This window comes from Vicia villosa, unplaced genomic scaffold, assembly GCF_029867415.1.
Source record: "Vicia villosa cultivar HV-30 ecotype Madison, WI unplaced genomic scaffold, Vvil1.0 ctg.000073F_1_1, whole genome shotgun sequence".
NCBI classification, from domain to species: Eukaryota; Viridiplantae; Streptophyta; class Magnoliopsida; order Fabales; family Fabaceae; genus Vicia; species Vicia villosa.
Genome location: NW_026704997.1, coordinates 1532576 through 1549700, shown reverse-complemented (window position 1 = coordinate 1549700; position 17125 = coordinate 1532576). Strand labels below are relative to the sequence as shown.

Below are 17125 nucleotides of genomic sequence, written 5' to 3'. Positions count from 1 at the left end.
ACTCTTCATCATTCTCTTCATCCACATTATTTTCAACCAACAATATAGATGCATCAACTTGATGTCCCTCAACAGTTGTATCAGACAAACTTGTAATGTCTTCAGCTGCAACCACTTCATTAATTTGATTAACATCATCAACTTGATAGGCAACATCTTCTACTTGATCGCCATTTTCAATCATTTGCGCTTTGGATAGGGCCTTCTGCCAAGTTTCTCAAATGGAGTATTTCTGGAGTTGGTGGAAACACGCTAGACAATCTTTGCTTGAACCATAAAGGAAATTGAGCATGAATGACGCCAGATGTTGACTGTACACCGGTACTATGAAAATAGGCATTGTGAAATTCCCTACAAAATATACACCATAAATTTAATAAGGTTGGTATACAGACATTATCAACAAAGGTAAAAAAATTTGGGTAAACTTACTCAAAATATTGTTTAACTTCAACGCAGTTAATCAAGACATGGACATGTGCGGATTGCATTTCTTTCTGGGTCAACCAATGCACACTCTTCTTTCCAAAAGGTCGACCTGGAATACTGAATACTGATAAGGTGAATTGAATCCTTTGGTTGACATTTACCGGATTCCGTATGGTTCTAGGAGTTAACATCAAGTGATTGAAATAATGATTGCAAAAATGTGATGTTTCTTGATGCAAGTAATGTGAACATATAGAACCTTCAACTCTTGCTTTATTCTTCACTGATCGTTTTGAATCATCCATGAACCTTTCAAACGGATACATCCACCTATATTGAACTGGTCCACCAAGAAAAGCTTCATATGCAAGATGCACAGGTAAATGTTCCATGGAGTCAAAGAGACCAGGCAGAAATACTTGTTCCGACTTACAAAGAATGATTGCAATATTTTGGTCCAACTTCATGATGTCTTCCACTTTTAAAGCTGACGCACAAATATCTCTAAAAAACTGACTAACTTCAGTTAGTGGATCAAGAACATGTTTAGGTAGCGAGCCAAATGCAATTGGTAGAAATTGTTCCATAAAAATGTGACAATCGTGACTTTTCATTCCATGCAACTTCCCAGTGTTAGGGTCAGCACACCTTGATAAATTCGATGAATACCCATCGGGCATTCTCAAATCTTTTAGCCATCGACAAACAGCTTTAGCTTCTTGGGAAGTCAGAGTGAAACAAGCCTTGGGTTTTAATAACTTTCCATTCGGTAGAGGCTTCAACTCCAACTCTCTTCTGTTACACCATTGTTCCATGTCTTGTCTGGCCTTCTCATTATATTTTGTTTTGCCTTTCACATCCATCACTGTGTTAAATACATTATCAAAAAAATTCTTCTCAATATGCATAACATCTAGATTATGGCACAACAAGTTATCTTTCCAATACGTGAGGTGTAACACCCCTTTTATACCCCAAAATAAATAAGCATATAATCAGAGAATAAGCATGCATATAACAAAAGGGCGTCACATCGATGTTTTCAAAAACTAAAAGCCTTTAAAAACCGACAGCATTTACTTACAATATATGATACACTTGGTCATTTCAAATAACACTTCTCAATTAATCATATTTTATCCAGAATATGCATTCACAGCGGAAACTACTAAATACTCATGTGTTTCATAAAATGATCCATGTCCTATACCATGATCAAGTCTCAATAATTATATCAACGTAAATTAAAACATAATTCAGAATATTTGGATTAAGAGCCTATCAAACAACAAGTAGTAACATAACAGGTTCTCAAATCAAACGTAATACATAACCGAATAGAAACATGAGTTCAAATAACTAGTCTACCCAGTGTTACATGACCAGAGCATCGACTCACTACCTAATCTCCAAATAACTCGGAAGAAACTCCGAATAAGATCACACGCGAGTTACTAACTCCAGAACCTGCATGTCGCCAAACGAGGGCAACATTAAAACAGAAGGGTGAGAATACGAACCATTATGAAGAAAGTATAATAAGATACAATGGTTAAATCAACAATTATAGGAATACATTACACCTTGCCTAATCATGTAAATTAATACTAATCAATATAATCACATACGTCAAACGTACAACAAGTATAAGAGTATAATATCTCAATACTATATTCTCAATTGTGCACATAGCCATGATTATCACATATTCCCGCATTTAACCAATTACATATTCAAACATCACCCATTCTCAATTATCAACTAATACAATATCACCACAACACCAAGTGTACATAATCAATTACCAAACTCATACTCATAGCATTACGACATCAATGCACATAATCAATTGTTCACTCGTACACTTATCACAACAATATAACGCACATAATCAATTATCACAATCATGCACATATCACGACAACATAATGCACATAATCAACTATCATATAACTCTAATGTGACTCAATGAAACATGTGACACTATGCATGTGGTACCAATGTGAAATTCTAAGTTTCACCGGCCTCCGATTCATATCTCTAGAATCTAAGCCACACTTCCGATCTGGACAAGACCAAAGTCCACCAATTGTAAACATATAGTTTACGGTTTCCGATTCACTCTAGAATCCAAGCCCGCTTGTGTTTCAAAGCAAATCCACTTGTGTTTCAAGGCACACTATGATATGAATGTATGTACAATATCACAAATATATGCAATTAAGATCATCTCTACCATCTTAACTTTCCGCATATCACAATAATTCAACTCTATGAATTATCCACCAATTGTATACAACATTCACAACACACACACACATCATTAACATATAAGAGGCCAATTAATCAATTACGATTCACACAATCCAATTAACACTAGTAACCATACTATCTCATGTTAATTCTCATTTTGCCAATTATACATGAACACACACTTTCAACATCAAGCAATTAATCATTAGAATTAATATTAACTAACTACTCAAAGAGAATCAATATTAGCACAACATCATTGGCATGGAAATATATATTTCTCAACATACATATTCAAGACAAAACACAATTACGGACAAATCCTCAAAATACCGTAATTTACCGACAAACCGAATAATTGATCCAACTTCAAATATATTCCAATCAATTAAGCTCATTGCAATTAATTTAACTATTAATTAAATCAACTAATTAATGATTACACTTCATTTATTCTAAGTTACTAATTCATTTTTTTATTCCTAAAACTAATATTTAATATAAAAGATATCTAAATCCACACTATTTTGGTCGGTTCGTAAATATCACATTTTCAACAAAATAACACCACCATGTTAATCTACTAATTAAACTTAGTTACCACGTAAATTTTCATTAAATTCCGGACAACTAATTATACCGCTTAATTGATCTATTTCGGTCAAACGGGACTGTTTTAATTACATGTTCGATAATTGCTTAAATTGAACGATAAAAGTTATAACTTCATACTCTGTATGCAAATATAAATGAGGCTCTTGTATTATATATCTTTAAATGTAGTTATTTATCTTTTAAGGTTCATTTGATGAGTCTTTGGTACACTAAACTAAATTATATTGAAGTATACAACCCACTTAATAAAATAATTGTTCTGTCACTTTTAGTCTCATCTAGATGATAACATAGTTACAATAATTAATCCACTTGAATAAATATACACATTTGATGCTACATGTCTAAATAAATTGAATTAGAGATGTCAAGGTGTGCATAGCCAATGTGTTTGATTGGTTGGTTCTTTTGCCGTGTAAATTCTGCCGACTGGCAAAGGCTATCACGCCGACCGTCGGGCACAACGTCAAAACCTCACTTTCCTCTAATTTCTTACAGTTTCCCCTCAGCGTCATTATTTCAATTCCACTCTCTATTCCTCCCATCATTGTATTTATTATTCACACACAGTTATTTCCTACTATTTATTAACTCTATTTCCTGTTCTAATTAACAACAGCATGAACACAAATTTCATTGCATATAATCAAATACGAGATAACTTATACACATTCAATCAACAAAATTAAACCTAATCATGTTAATCTACCCATTGACCCAATCATACTAACCCATAATAATAAGGATTCTCCCCCTTACCTCTTCAATGTCTCCTCCAAACCCTAGCTCTTCTTTTCTTCCCCTTTCTCTTTTTCTCCTTTCTTCTTTTCTTCTCTGCCTCTCTTTCTCTCTACTCGAAAATTGAAAAGGAAAAAATGAAGAGAAAATGTGGCACCTCTCTCTTTAACCCTTACCAACTACACCATATGGGCCTAATTATAACACCCCTTATTTACTCCTAACATCAATAATTAAGCCCAATAAAATATATACTATTTAGTATTTCTATTTTAGTTACTAAATCAAATAACATCAATAATTAAATAGACACAAATATACACACCAAGTTAATTAATATATATCAATTAACACACCAATTAATTAAATAAATAATTAACACACCAAATTAATTAAATAAATAATAAAATAAATACTGCTAAAATCCTCTAATAACTCAATGTCTCATATTTCCGGTCAAATCTTAGTTACTCGAAAAATTCCCAAAACGCTAAATATTAACTCATTAATATTTCTAATACTAAAAATATTAAAATTTTCAATTAAATATCGATCCGCTATCCCGAACTAATACCGACTAAATTAAGCAAATAATTATTAAAAACACCAAATAATATAATTACTAATATAATTAATAAAAATCGTGATGTTACATGAGGTCCCAAAATATACTTCTTTTAGTCCAATTGTGCGTGACTCTGTATCCTTCAATTCGGCATGCTTTGCCATTATCTGTAAATTTCTGTAGCTCACTAACTTGTTCCCATATAGCCCATGGTGGAAATCGAGGCGGAGGCAAATCTTTCACTCATACATCTTTTTTAAAGTTTGTCATGTTTCTTCTATAGGAGTGATTTCGTGGTAGGAATCTGCGGTGACAGTCAAACCACGAGCTTTTCCCACCTTTATCCAACGTGAACCCTTTGTTGTTTCCCATGCAATGCGGACAACCCATTTTTCCATGCGTACCCCAACCAGACAACATGCCATATGCTGGAAAGTCGTTGATGGTCCACATCAAGGAAGCTCGCATTGTAAAGTTTTCTTTACGTGATACATCATAAGTCCATTCTACAATCCACAATCTCTTCAAATCATCAATTAAAGATTGTAAATACACATCAATTCCTACTTTTGGACTCGAAGGTCCTGGAATGACGCACGTCAAAAACATGTATGGTTTTGTCATGCACATCTCAGGAGGGAGGTTGTAAGGGGTGAAAATAACTGGCCAACAAGAATACATACTTCCCGACGCTTGAACATAAGGAGTAAAACCATCTGAGTATAATCCAAACCTGGCATTTCTAGGTTCTGCGGCAAAATCAGGATGTATTCGATCAAAGTGCTTCCATGCCTCGCCGTCAGATGGATGCCGCATAGTGCCTGGACTTGTTTTATTTGTGTGATGCCATGTCATTTGACTTGCACTGTGCATTGAAGCAAACATTCTTTTTAACGTTGGTATATATATTATATTCTTAAAAATAAAAACTTTATAATATATATAACTATTATATTCGTTTTAAAATTATATTAATATTTATAATAATCTATTTTATATATTGTAAAATATTAAACAAAAAATTCGTTTTAATAATAATAATAATATATAATAATTTTAATAATAGTTTTAATATATCAATTTTTTTCTAATAGTTTTAAAAATATTAATAAAAAATATATTTAATTTTCTTTTTTATTTTATTTACTATATTCTGTTTTATTTTTTAAGATTTTATAAATAATTATTAAATTTATAATTTCGTTTTTATTTATAAAATAACCTAATTAAAAAATAACCTAATAAATCTATTAATCTATACAAAAAACAAAAATCTATTAAAAATATCTTAATAAATCTATTAAAAAAACCACATTATATTCTATACAATAAAACTTATCTCTTTAAAATTAATCGATACACAAATAACCTAATAAATCTTTTAAAAATATACTACATTAGAAAAAAATAACTTACCTCTTCTTCAATCTACTCCTCCTTCTTCAATCTACTCCACCTTCTTCAATCTACTAAATCTATACCAAAAAAAATAAAAAATTAAAAACAGAATATATAATGAAATTATAAGACAATACTGATGCAACTTTAATTACCTTTGATATAAAAAAATATTTGGATTGGCTTAGTATTGCAGTTCGATTTTGGGAGATAAGGTTTGAATTTTTGGTTTTGGGAGAGAAGCTTCTTGGTCTGAGTATTGAAACGAAAATGGTTTTCTTAAGTTCTGATGAATGGTGTGGTGGAGTGAAGTGAATTGCTTACATTAATACACAATGTAGCGACGTTGTTTTAACCTCGCTATTTGCCACGTGATAAACACGTCGCAACAAGCAAACGGTAACTTTTAATTAATGTCTCTGCCATAATTGCTGTCACCTAGTCATTTCAGTGTAACGTTGTAATTTCGTTTTAAATGTTGCGACGTGTTTGTAACGTCACAACTGATATTTTTAAAATTTGAATCTTCCCCCCATTTGAACGTTATAGCTTTTTAAATTTTAATTTATACATTTAATGTAGCGACGTGTATCCCACATCGCAACTTTATTCACGTAACCCAACGTCTGACTCCTCATTACTTTATGTTTATAAAGTTATTTAATATTTAAAAACATGTTGCGATGTGGTTATCACGTCGCTACAGGCAATAATTACCCACGTGACTTCCACGTCGCTAATATATGTCGTTGGGGACAAGATTTCTTGTAGTGATAATTTGCCCGGAAACAAACGGAAAACTCCAACTACTCATAACAAATGAGCGGAAGGATATTTCAAATATGAAAATTACAATTGTCTACTAGCTTATAGTAAGAAGATAACCACCTCCACGAGATAAAAATAATCTCCATCATAAAATCGATGAAACTAAAGACCTTACCGTTGAAAATGATTGTGTTGAGCTTAACCCAAATGTAAGAGCTCTAATACTAGTTATTGAAAAAACAATCATAAAAATAACATAATCATAACAAAATAATATAAAATAGAAATTCTAAAACAGAAAAGAACCAATAATAATAATTATTTTTTAATAAATAATCAAAGAGATATGTGAAAATTGTTACAATCCATTACTATTTTAACTCGTAAGTTTTTCTCTCAAAGATCCCACGACTTAGACCTCTGGTAAAATATCCTTTTAAGTCTAAAATCATTAAATTGGAGGAATTAACTTGTCACCCCTCAAGTGGTACCTGACACCCCACCCCCTTTTCTAATGCTTTTACGTTAATATCCTCTTCTAAATACCAAAATTTTTTACAAATATATATGTCCTATATTATAAACAAAATTTATCTTTTCAAATTCATTGAATTATTTATGTATTTGGACTCTATATAGTTCAAATACATTAATTATTCAATGAATCTGAAAAGATAAATTTTGCTTATAATATGAGACAGAAGAGTAGTTTTTTACCAGAAATTTTGTGAGATTATTGGAAATTTTCCATAATTTTCCAATTTTTACCATGGCAGATGATAGATTACTGGAAATTTGAAATTTTTTGTATTAGAAATTTCAAATTTCCGATCAAAGGATATAAATTACCAGAATTTTTGGAATTTCTGATGTTTAGCAAAAAATTCCAAAAATTTTGAAATTTTCGGTATTTATTAAAAGAATTCAAAAAATTTGACATTTTCAGTATAGTATCAGTAAGTTTTTTTCCACTTTTTTCCATGATTTTTCTCAAATAACTGAATCAATATAAATACTACCCGACTAAATATATACATATAAGAACTGTCATACATACAATAATACAAAACAAACTAGGATGACTTCCTAACTTCATCTTCCCAATGACTAAAGCAACCCACATATGTCAATTCTCATGCTTTTACATCATCATTACAATTTTGTCTCCAACAGTCTATGACGGAAAGCAATGGACTATCTGGTTTCAACTTTACCTAAACCCAACGATTGTTGTTGACAAAACCAAAAACAATGATTTTATGTCTGCTCGTATACATAGGTGGAGATAAGGCAAGGGGAAAAATGTGATGTTAAGTCTCATGGAAAGGAAAACAAATATGACACTGCTAAATTTTCTACTCACAACACATTCCTAACTATAGAGACAGTCTCATAGAATAACTTGGAAAACAATTGAGAGTGTCGATGAACTTGAACATCAATTGCTTTCGTATCAAAAGCCATGAATCTTCACCTCATCCAAGTAAAGTTGCAATAGAAGGAAACCACAATTTCCATCGTCACCAACATTAATAATGTCATCGGTGTATGGATGTAAGAAAGCAGGAAACGATGACAACTAATGATGTCTTGAAGATTCGGCGGATGGTTGACTACCAATCGACATACTTAACGGCTGACTTCTATGTGGTTTTGTGCATGATCTCTTTGTAGTATGACTCTCCTGTGATCCCTTAGCATACTCCCACGGGCTAGGATCACGATGCACATCACTCTCTTGACTCTTTTTAATCTTTTTAACTCTCATTTTTGGCTTGTACTTCACTGACGGAGGACACATAGAAGTTGTGGATGGTTGTATTAGTTTTCGAACATTTTTCTTCAACACTCTCTGGCCTACAATATCCAAAGTACTGAAATATGTCTTCAACTCTTCACACTCTGCTTCTAAATCACACTTTGTACCACTTTCATCATGACTATATCATGCTCTGCAATGTGCAATTTCATCCAATATACATGAATTGAGTCTAAAGAAATAGGATTGCCTATTACTTGGAAACCGGCAAACTGACACGCACCCAGTAACCCATGTGTTATTATAATGAAGCAGCCATTTTTTTTGCTTACACCAACCAATTTTACCTTTTTTAATTCATTTCCAATGAGTTGTATACATTGTCTTGATATAAAACTATACAAGTCAAAATAGAAAGGAATGTTATACCGATACTCAATTTTAACAATACTTTTTTGAAACGACACTCTAATTGAACCTAGCTGCAACTTCAACATGGTGTTCACAGCAACCCAACTTCGACATAAATCTCCCCTGCTTGTAGTCAACATGTTTTTTAATATTCAATGAGCAGACTCCATCCTAAAAACCATAAATAGAAGGGTTAAATATACAAACCCCATGAAATGTTAGCGAGTTTAGGTTTTAGCCCCTAGTAAAGTTTTTTTAAAAAAAACCCCTTACAATTTGCAGATTCCTTCAATATTCCCCCTGCCTGCCACATTGCAACAAAGATTCTCTTTAACCGCATATGTGATAGTCCACGTGGTATATGTTTATTTTTTAATTAATTTTTTAATCCACGTGGATATTTTGTATCTTATTATATTTTATTATTTTATTTTAAATTATATTTTATTAGCTTTTTTAATTTACCTTTTTTTAAATTATATTTTCTTTATTTATTTTTATTAATATTCTTTTATGAAATTATATTAATAAATTAGTTATTAAAATATATTTATTGGGCTTAATGTACAATATGTCTTTAGAAAGCCTATTAATTAGAGTTTGGAAAAATAATGTAGAAAATAGGTTTATAAACTCTTCTACGTGGACAATTATTTCAAATATGAGACTTTAAGATTTCACTACAATACTAAGAGCTGGTAGCACAGACGACTTGTCATTGTCATAACTTGGGCATGGTTGGCTAGGAGCTGGTAGCAGTAGCACAGTCATTTCTGTTGATAGTTTGAATTTGTTTTTACCAGAGTGTGGCGCGAATGGACTTCCATTATCAATATTGCATTTGCAAAATCTTGAAAGATTTATTTATCCTATTAGTGATAGCCTTGTGAATCTTCCTGAAAACTTTACCATATTTCTTTGTATGGGATTGTGGATTTCTTGAGAAAGTATTGAGCTCAACAAATGAGCCATATTTATTTGTATTTGTAAAATGATAAGAACTCTTGTTCAGTTGATGAGAACTCTAGAGAAAATTCTTGAAGAGGTGAATGAATTCCAATGCTTCGCTTGATATTACGTTATCACTATATCATTCACTTTTTACATGCAACATTGCAGAAGCAATTAACTTCCATATGTGTTAAACTTATTCCTACGATACATGGTGTAAGAAAATTCTAATTTATCATAAACCATATAAATATGGCCTTTCATTATTAAGTGGAGTACAACCATGCAAATGACCATAAAACACTTGGTATGGAATACATGATGCAACAAGCTAATAAATGGAATATTTACATTCAGTTCACAAAAGGAACTCGGTAATAGCACGCATAGGTCCAATAGCTTACAAGCTTAAGCTACCACCAGAAAGTCTAATTCATCCCACCTTTCATGTGTACTGTGCTACCAGCTCTTATTGAAATTTTAAAGTCTCACATCGAAAATAATTGTCCAAGTAGAAGAGTTTATAAAACCTATTTTCTACGTTACTTTTCAAAACTTTAATTAATGGGCTTTCTAAAGACTTATTGTACATTAAGCCCAATAAATATATTTTAATAACTAATTTATTAATATAATTTCATAAAAGAATATTAGTAAAAATAAATAATAAAATATAATTTAAAAAACGTAAATTAAAAAAATTAATAAAATATAATTTAAAATAAAATAATAAAATATAAAAAATACCTTGAATTGTAAGGGGGGTTTTAAAAAAGAAAACTTTATCAAGGGCTAAAACCTAAACCCCCTAACATTACAGGGGGTTTGTATATTTAACCCTAAATAGAAATATATTTTAAATTATGATTAGTGTTCCCTAAATGAATGACTCTATGTTAAATTATGATTAGTGTTCCCTAAATGAATGACTCTGTAAGTCCAAGCATCAACAAACTTTTCTTTATAAGGTGTCAGTCATGTTTCATTCACATGATTAACAAATAAAGGAATAACAACACAAATATTCTCAAAGTGCTTGAAGTGTTTGACAAACTCAGTTTCTGTATTTAAATACACGATGTTGTTCTATAGATCCATGACATGTTCTTGTCTTTCTGATTTAACGTACTCTTTATATTTCATACTAACATTTTTTGAAATATGAAACGAACACAACAGATGAGTTGCATTTGGGAACACAGATTCCATGGTATTCATCAATACAAGTTCTCGGTCCGTTATCACAACCTTCGGTAGCAATGTCTCAGCAGAGAACAACTCTTTGAGCTTCTCTAGTCCCCATATGAAATTCTCCTCCCTTTCATGTTCCCAATTAGCAAAGATAATTGAAAATGTCAACTTTGTTGATGTAGCACCAACAATCTCAAGTAGTGGTATCTGATACTTGCACAATCAAAATGCACATAATCAAACTGATAACTAAACATTTACCATATTTGTCAATCAAAAATCCTCACCTATTTGTCTTGTATGTGCAATCAAAAATAAACATCAAATGAAACATATTCAACAATTTCACAGAATCAGGATGTGTCCAAAAGATATCAGCTACAACATCTGAGTTATCCATATTTCTAGTCCAACACATGTATTTCTCTTTATGAATAAAGCTCAACAACTTCTGCATTTCTGTCAATGTACCTCTCTTGCTTGTTTTGTATGTAGCTCTAGCTTTAAATACCTGAATAACACTCGTGAGGTTTTTTGGATCTTTGTCTTTCAAAGCAACAACTATGTACATTGGAGTCATATTGTACTTCATTATGTCATTCACAAAGTTTTTTTATGATCTTTTAGACGGTTCAATATGTCATGGCCTTCCAAATCCTCAGATAGTTTATGATTGTGCATCCCGCACCTAACCATCACCTTCCAACCGATACCACTTAGAACAGATCTCAACCTAAAAGGACATTTAAATTCCATACAATAAAGGCTTTCTGAAGAATTATTGCTTTCAGATGCATTCCTTCTTTTTTTTAATTTTCTCCTCTCTCACAATTCATAATTAATTTATCCTTCCTCCCTAGCATTCCATTAGCAAAATCAGATTGAACAATGACAACAATAATACCATGATGTTTACCAGTAGCCTGTACTCATGCTAAAACTTCATATCCAGACTTAAATATCTGTCAATTACAACATATAAATATTAAACCTATCAATTTCATATAAGACGGGAAAACAATTAAAAATCGCATTTGTATAGAAAACATACGGCATCCGTGGTAAAGAACTTTATAAAATATGTACAGGAATTTGTAGAAGAAGCTGTCGGTTCTAGACCAGACAAGTAAAAAATTATCTGCAGTCATACCGGCAATTTCAAGCATATGCAAAATTTCTGATTTACCGAAAAATCCAAAATTTCTGATTTACCGAAAAAATCCAAAATTTCTGAAAGATTTTATTACTACCTGAAAATTTCAAAAATTTTCGGTATGTTTATGTGGTTTTCTAGAACAGCAGTTTTTTCAAAATTTTCGGTGAATCGTCTCTGAAAATTGAGATTTACACACTATTTTCGACAATAATGTCACAATGAATACCAGAAATTTTGTTTTTACTACATGTCCATAGTAAGAATAAATAATAATAACAAAAGCATTTTTATCAATACGAAAATATGAGAAGTGCCTGATTTAATTTTAGGGGTGACAGGTTGAGTTCTCTTTTAAGTTTGATATCTGTGTAATGGAAGTCATCCATTTCTTGACCTAAGATGAATTATAGTGTCAACTCATGTTTCAGGCCTAACTTAAGAGAGGGTCTATTAGTCAATGCATTTTTCACATACTAAACTGGTTCACTTTTATTTTTGGTTTCTTAAGATTAATATAGAAGCTTTAATACTCCTGCCAAAAGCCCTTGTAGATTTATGACGCTGATTTTTTATAGTATGGTTTTTCATGTCATTTCATGTTTTATGAATTGGTTTGGTGCAATTGTGAGGAAAGCCGGGGAAACGGCTGCATCATGTAAGATCAAATTAACAAATGGAAGAATATACTTTATTTAAATTTATTTATTAAATAACTAATATATATTCACTATAATAGTGACCGGAGAGTGTACAATTACAACCTTGAATGAGAAATCAATTAGCCACCATGACGACTTATGCCTAGATTATTGATTTTAGTTGCTAATGCTTGAGTATGGAGAAAAACATGCTGCAGTGATAGGAAACAAACTAAGATTTCCAAACTCAATTTATTTCAAAGATCGTGTGTTTGGGACTATTTTGGTTTCATGGTAACGGCAAGCATCACAACGTAGCAGTTCCTCAATGCTACACAGTGATTGATGCTCACAACTAAAATACTAAATCAAATGACAGAATAATAATATTAAAGAGTAACAAGTCTATATTAATGTTAAAAACACCTGTTTTATGATTTCTATCATTGCCTAATCAAAATTTTCAATCTCAATATAAGTACAGCTCCCATGTTACAAACTACATTAACTTCGTGCAGTGCAATGCAATGATCTACTTGTTGTAAAGATGAACAGCACTGAAGACAAAGAAACCTGCCATCTGCATCACAATTCAAAGGTTAATACATAAGGGTTGAAATGTATTTAAGATGAAATTCAGGATCATATTTCACTTCATTGATTATATCCCTTCCCACTGAGAGAGAAATTATCCTTACCATAGAAAATGCTGCCCCATAATAAGGATAGGCGGATGGGATAAATCTCTCGTATTCGTTGTGTCTGAAAGGACGAACAGGAATCTACAAGGCAAGTTAAACAATACCCATCATGAATTGTATAGTGTTTTTCCAATTATAATCTATATAATCCTGAAAAGTAAAATGTTTCAAGAACTACATGTTGCCAAATATTGGAATTCGATGTATAGACAAATCAATTAAATAGTGCATAGCTATCTAAGTCCGGATACATAGTACAATATGACCGAGCTACGGGATGTATATATTATTTCTAGAATGAGATATGAATGTGACACGGAAAGCATGCCATTGATAGTTAGTATGACAAATTGAAAATGGATCATATCCAGAAGATAAATATGTCTTTAGTTGGTAAGAACTAAGTATCAAAGATGTTTCTGAGAAGCACTACAGATGTATTTGAGAAGAATTGGTGAAAATATTACCGAAAAGAATAAAATATTATTGTATAATTTATAAATACGTATCGGGAAGTATTAGACGTGTATGGGTATTGGATACATGTTGGACACCGATACTTCTTCATTTTTGAAGTATCTAGGCTACATTACATAGATAGCATGTACCATAAGTCAACATCTTAAGAATATTGAAATATTAGAGGATCCGCAATTACCTGTTTTGCTAAAGATAAGCTTGTATATCCAAGTCTATTATACTCAACTTTGAACTGGAAAACCCCGTAGACATCAGGAACCTTAAACGATGTGAAATAACGACCCTGAAAGAGGACATGCAATCCTGTGAGTTTCAATCAAGAGTTTATTACAGACCAAATAAGCCTATGTTCAAGAGAAATTTCAAAAGAACCTTCTTGTCATTTGATAAATTCTTCAAGACATAGGGGCTCATCATGTAAAATTGAACTTGAACATCATCAGCTACATAAGGTTCCCATGTTGTCCCAGACCACTCATAAATTTCAACAGAGTATTCCTTTAAAAAGATTTGAGAAAAAAGCATCAGCAAAAGTAAATTTTCAATTAAAGAAAACACGGCATAAATCAGAATGAAATAATATTCAAATTACCAAATCATCATTAATCCTGTAGATTGATGATTCATTAGTTTCACCGACTTTATGGTGTTGCACATTCACCGCCTAAATGTCAACATGAAGCACCAGCATATTAAATAACAGTAGTGATGATGATGATGTCAAATATCAAAAAAGTGAACATTGAGAACAAAATTGGCTGAAGTACTTTGATCTTACCTTGAGGTGACCTCTTTCATGCAAAACCCATTTGCTAAGTTCAGTCAAGAACTGCTCATTACCTGACATGTCGTGTCTGTTATTCAAAAACAAAAAACAGAAATTACTTAACTTTTGTATGTTTCACTAAAAATCATATTCTAAACTGTAAGAAGCATATTCCTAGTGTAGGTTGGATGCAGTGTAAGTACACTGTACACCCACAATAGCTATAAGAGAGAAGGTAGATACTCCGGCAGTGAGTGAACAAATATTTGACAGCAAAAGAAAAAGCTTAACACTTTACTCACTTGATTGGACTGCCAGCCTTCTGCACACCTGAATTGAAAAATCTGCAAAAAAATCATAGTATTTGAAAGTAAAATGAGCTTCAGAGCTTTCACATTTAGCATCATCAAATCCAGGATAACAAGGTCATGTGAGTCTTTCATACCGGTTGCTGAACATGCTCAATGAGCCAGAGATCAATATCCTAGCATTGTTTCTTGCCTGACAATTAAAAGGAGAATAATAAATGAGGAATCAGAACTTAGTTTCAGAATCAAACACTTCAAAAATCATAACAGTGTGCAATGAAGAGTAAAATGTGTAAAGTTAAAGTGTGTCCAATAAATGGAAACACAAGATAAAGGTGAAAATATTCTATTCATACTTAACACCAGAACCAGATGCTCAAAAACATATTTATTTTTGCATTTATACTATTGCACAACTTAAATGGATAATTTCAAACAAAATTATAAAAAAAAAACATCGAGAACCTAACTTTCCATGCATATCCCAAAAGCAATAAGCAACTAAGTAAGAAAAGTACAAAAGAGAATAACAACAATACAATGACACATACACATTAGGAGAATGAGATATACCTGAATAACTGAAACTAATGAGATTGAAGATCCAAGTAGTGATGGAGGACTTGTCAACTTAGATTTTGGGTTGGCAGAAAAAGCTGTAGGAGATGCTGATAAAACTTTCAACACCTGAATTGAAACACATTAAGGAAAGAAGTACAACCGAAATAATGTAAACTTATCAACCCATTAAGTCTTATGATTGCATGTGAACTAAAACTAGGAATCATTATTACCAGGCTATTAGAAGGATTCAATGAATGCCCAATTCCCTGGAAAAGCACCGGAGCCTGTTGCATTGCATGTAATGAGAAAATCATTAAAAAAACATTGCAGTGTATAAGAAGCATTTTCCTGTGACTAACAAGCCACTTCCCACCCCTTTAAAACAAAGAACAAAAATTGAAAAAGGAAATAAACAAAAATAACTTCATAAAATCAGCTAAATGTCTATGCCTTGACCCTTAATTGAGCGAAATGCAGTTAACAAGTAAATTAACAACAAACTTGCCTCAATTTTTTTGCTTCCCAAGATCACGTCAGACTTAATGAAATCATCGCTAGCAATCAATGTATGATCCCCTTCGGTAGAGGAGACTGCATATCCAGCATGATCTACAACCACAGCAGTATAATCCTAGAAAAAATAAAATAAATAACAATACACAAGAAATGAGATAGTATTTATTTAGATATATGACCAAAACTAACATGCAAATAATAGCATCCAAGCACACTGAACAACCATAACATAAACACAAAACTGAGAAATGTCAATGTACAAAAACTCATTCAACTACAATCACCTCATCAAAATCCACTCCACACTCAGTAGCAATTTCCCTGATTAAATCAGATGCATTATTATCAGCAGCAACTATCAAATCATGACCGGAATCAACAAAATCCAAAATAGCAGCAGCATCAATAGATCCACCAAAACCTACAAATCCCAAAAAAAAAAAAAAAAAACACATTTCCATTACAAAAATCGAAAATCAAAAATTCAAAACATAAACAAGCTAAAACCAAAAATTAACAAAGACCCATTTCTAAAACAGTACCAAAGATTAAGATCTAACAAACAGTTAAAAATGGGGGAAACTAAAAATTGCAAAACTAACGTTCAATTGTTGGGGAAAACAAGACTAATCCGTCGTAAAGATACTGTCCGTATCTTTGGAGTGCGATTTTGGGGTCATCAGCGAGCTTGAAATCGAGATCGAAACCGCGAGATTGGAGAGATTTGAAGTATAGAGAATGTGAAGATTTGACTGCAAAATCATCGACTAAGACAAGGATGCGACGATCTGAGGGTTTATCAGGGGAGAAGGAAGAGCATAGAATTGGAATGAGAGTGAGAAAGAGGAAGATGAGCTTCGCCATTTGAGAGCAATGCAACACTGTGACTCTGGTTCAGAGTCTATTTTATCAGTAAAG

The 17125-nt window shown here is 32.1% G+C and overlaps 1 protein-coding gene across 1 annotated transcript; it reads right to left on the bottom strand.

The window, feature by feature from the left end:
• Window positions 1-13256: 13256 nt before the first annotated feature.
• On the bottom strand, window positions 13257-17125 carry LOC131623501 (dolichyl-diphosphooligosaccharide--protein glycosyltransferase 48 kDa subunit-like). The gene is made up of 13 exons (XM_058894508.1): window positions 16810-17125; window positions 16492-16628; window positions 16197-16322; window positions 15922-15975; window positions 15701-15814; window positions 15265-15320; window positions 15122-15163; window positions 14832-14907; window positions 14646-14717; window positions 14426-14551; window positions 14232-14336; window positions 13571-13654; window positions 13257-13452 (listed from the first exon to the last, which is right to left on the bottom strand). Exons 1-13 carry the CDS (start codon window positions 17069-17071, stop codon window positions 13405-13407), a joined length of 1302 nt encoding a protein of 433 aa, XP_058750491.1. The 5' UTR covers window positions 17072-17125; the 3' UTR covers window positions 13257-13404.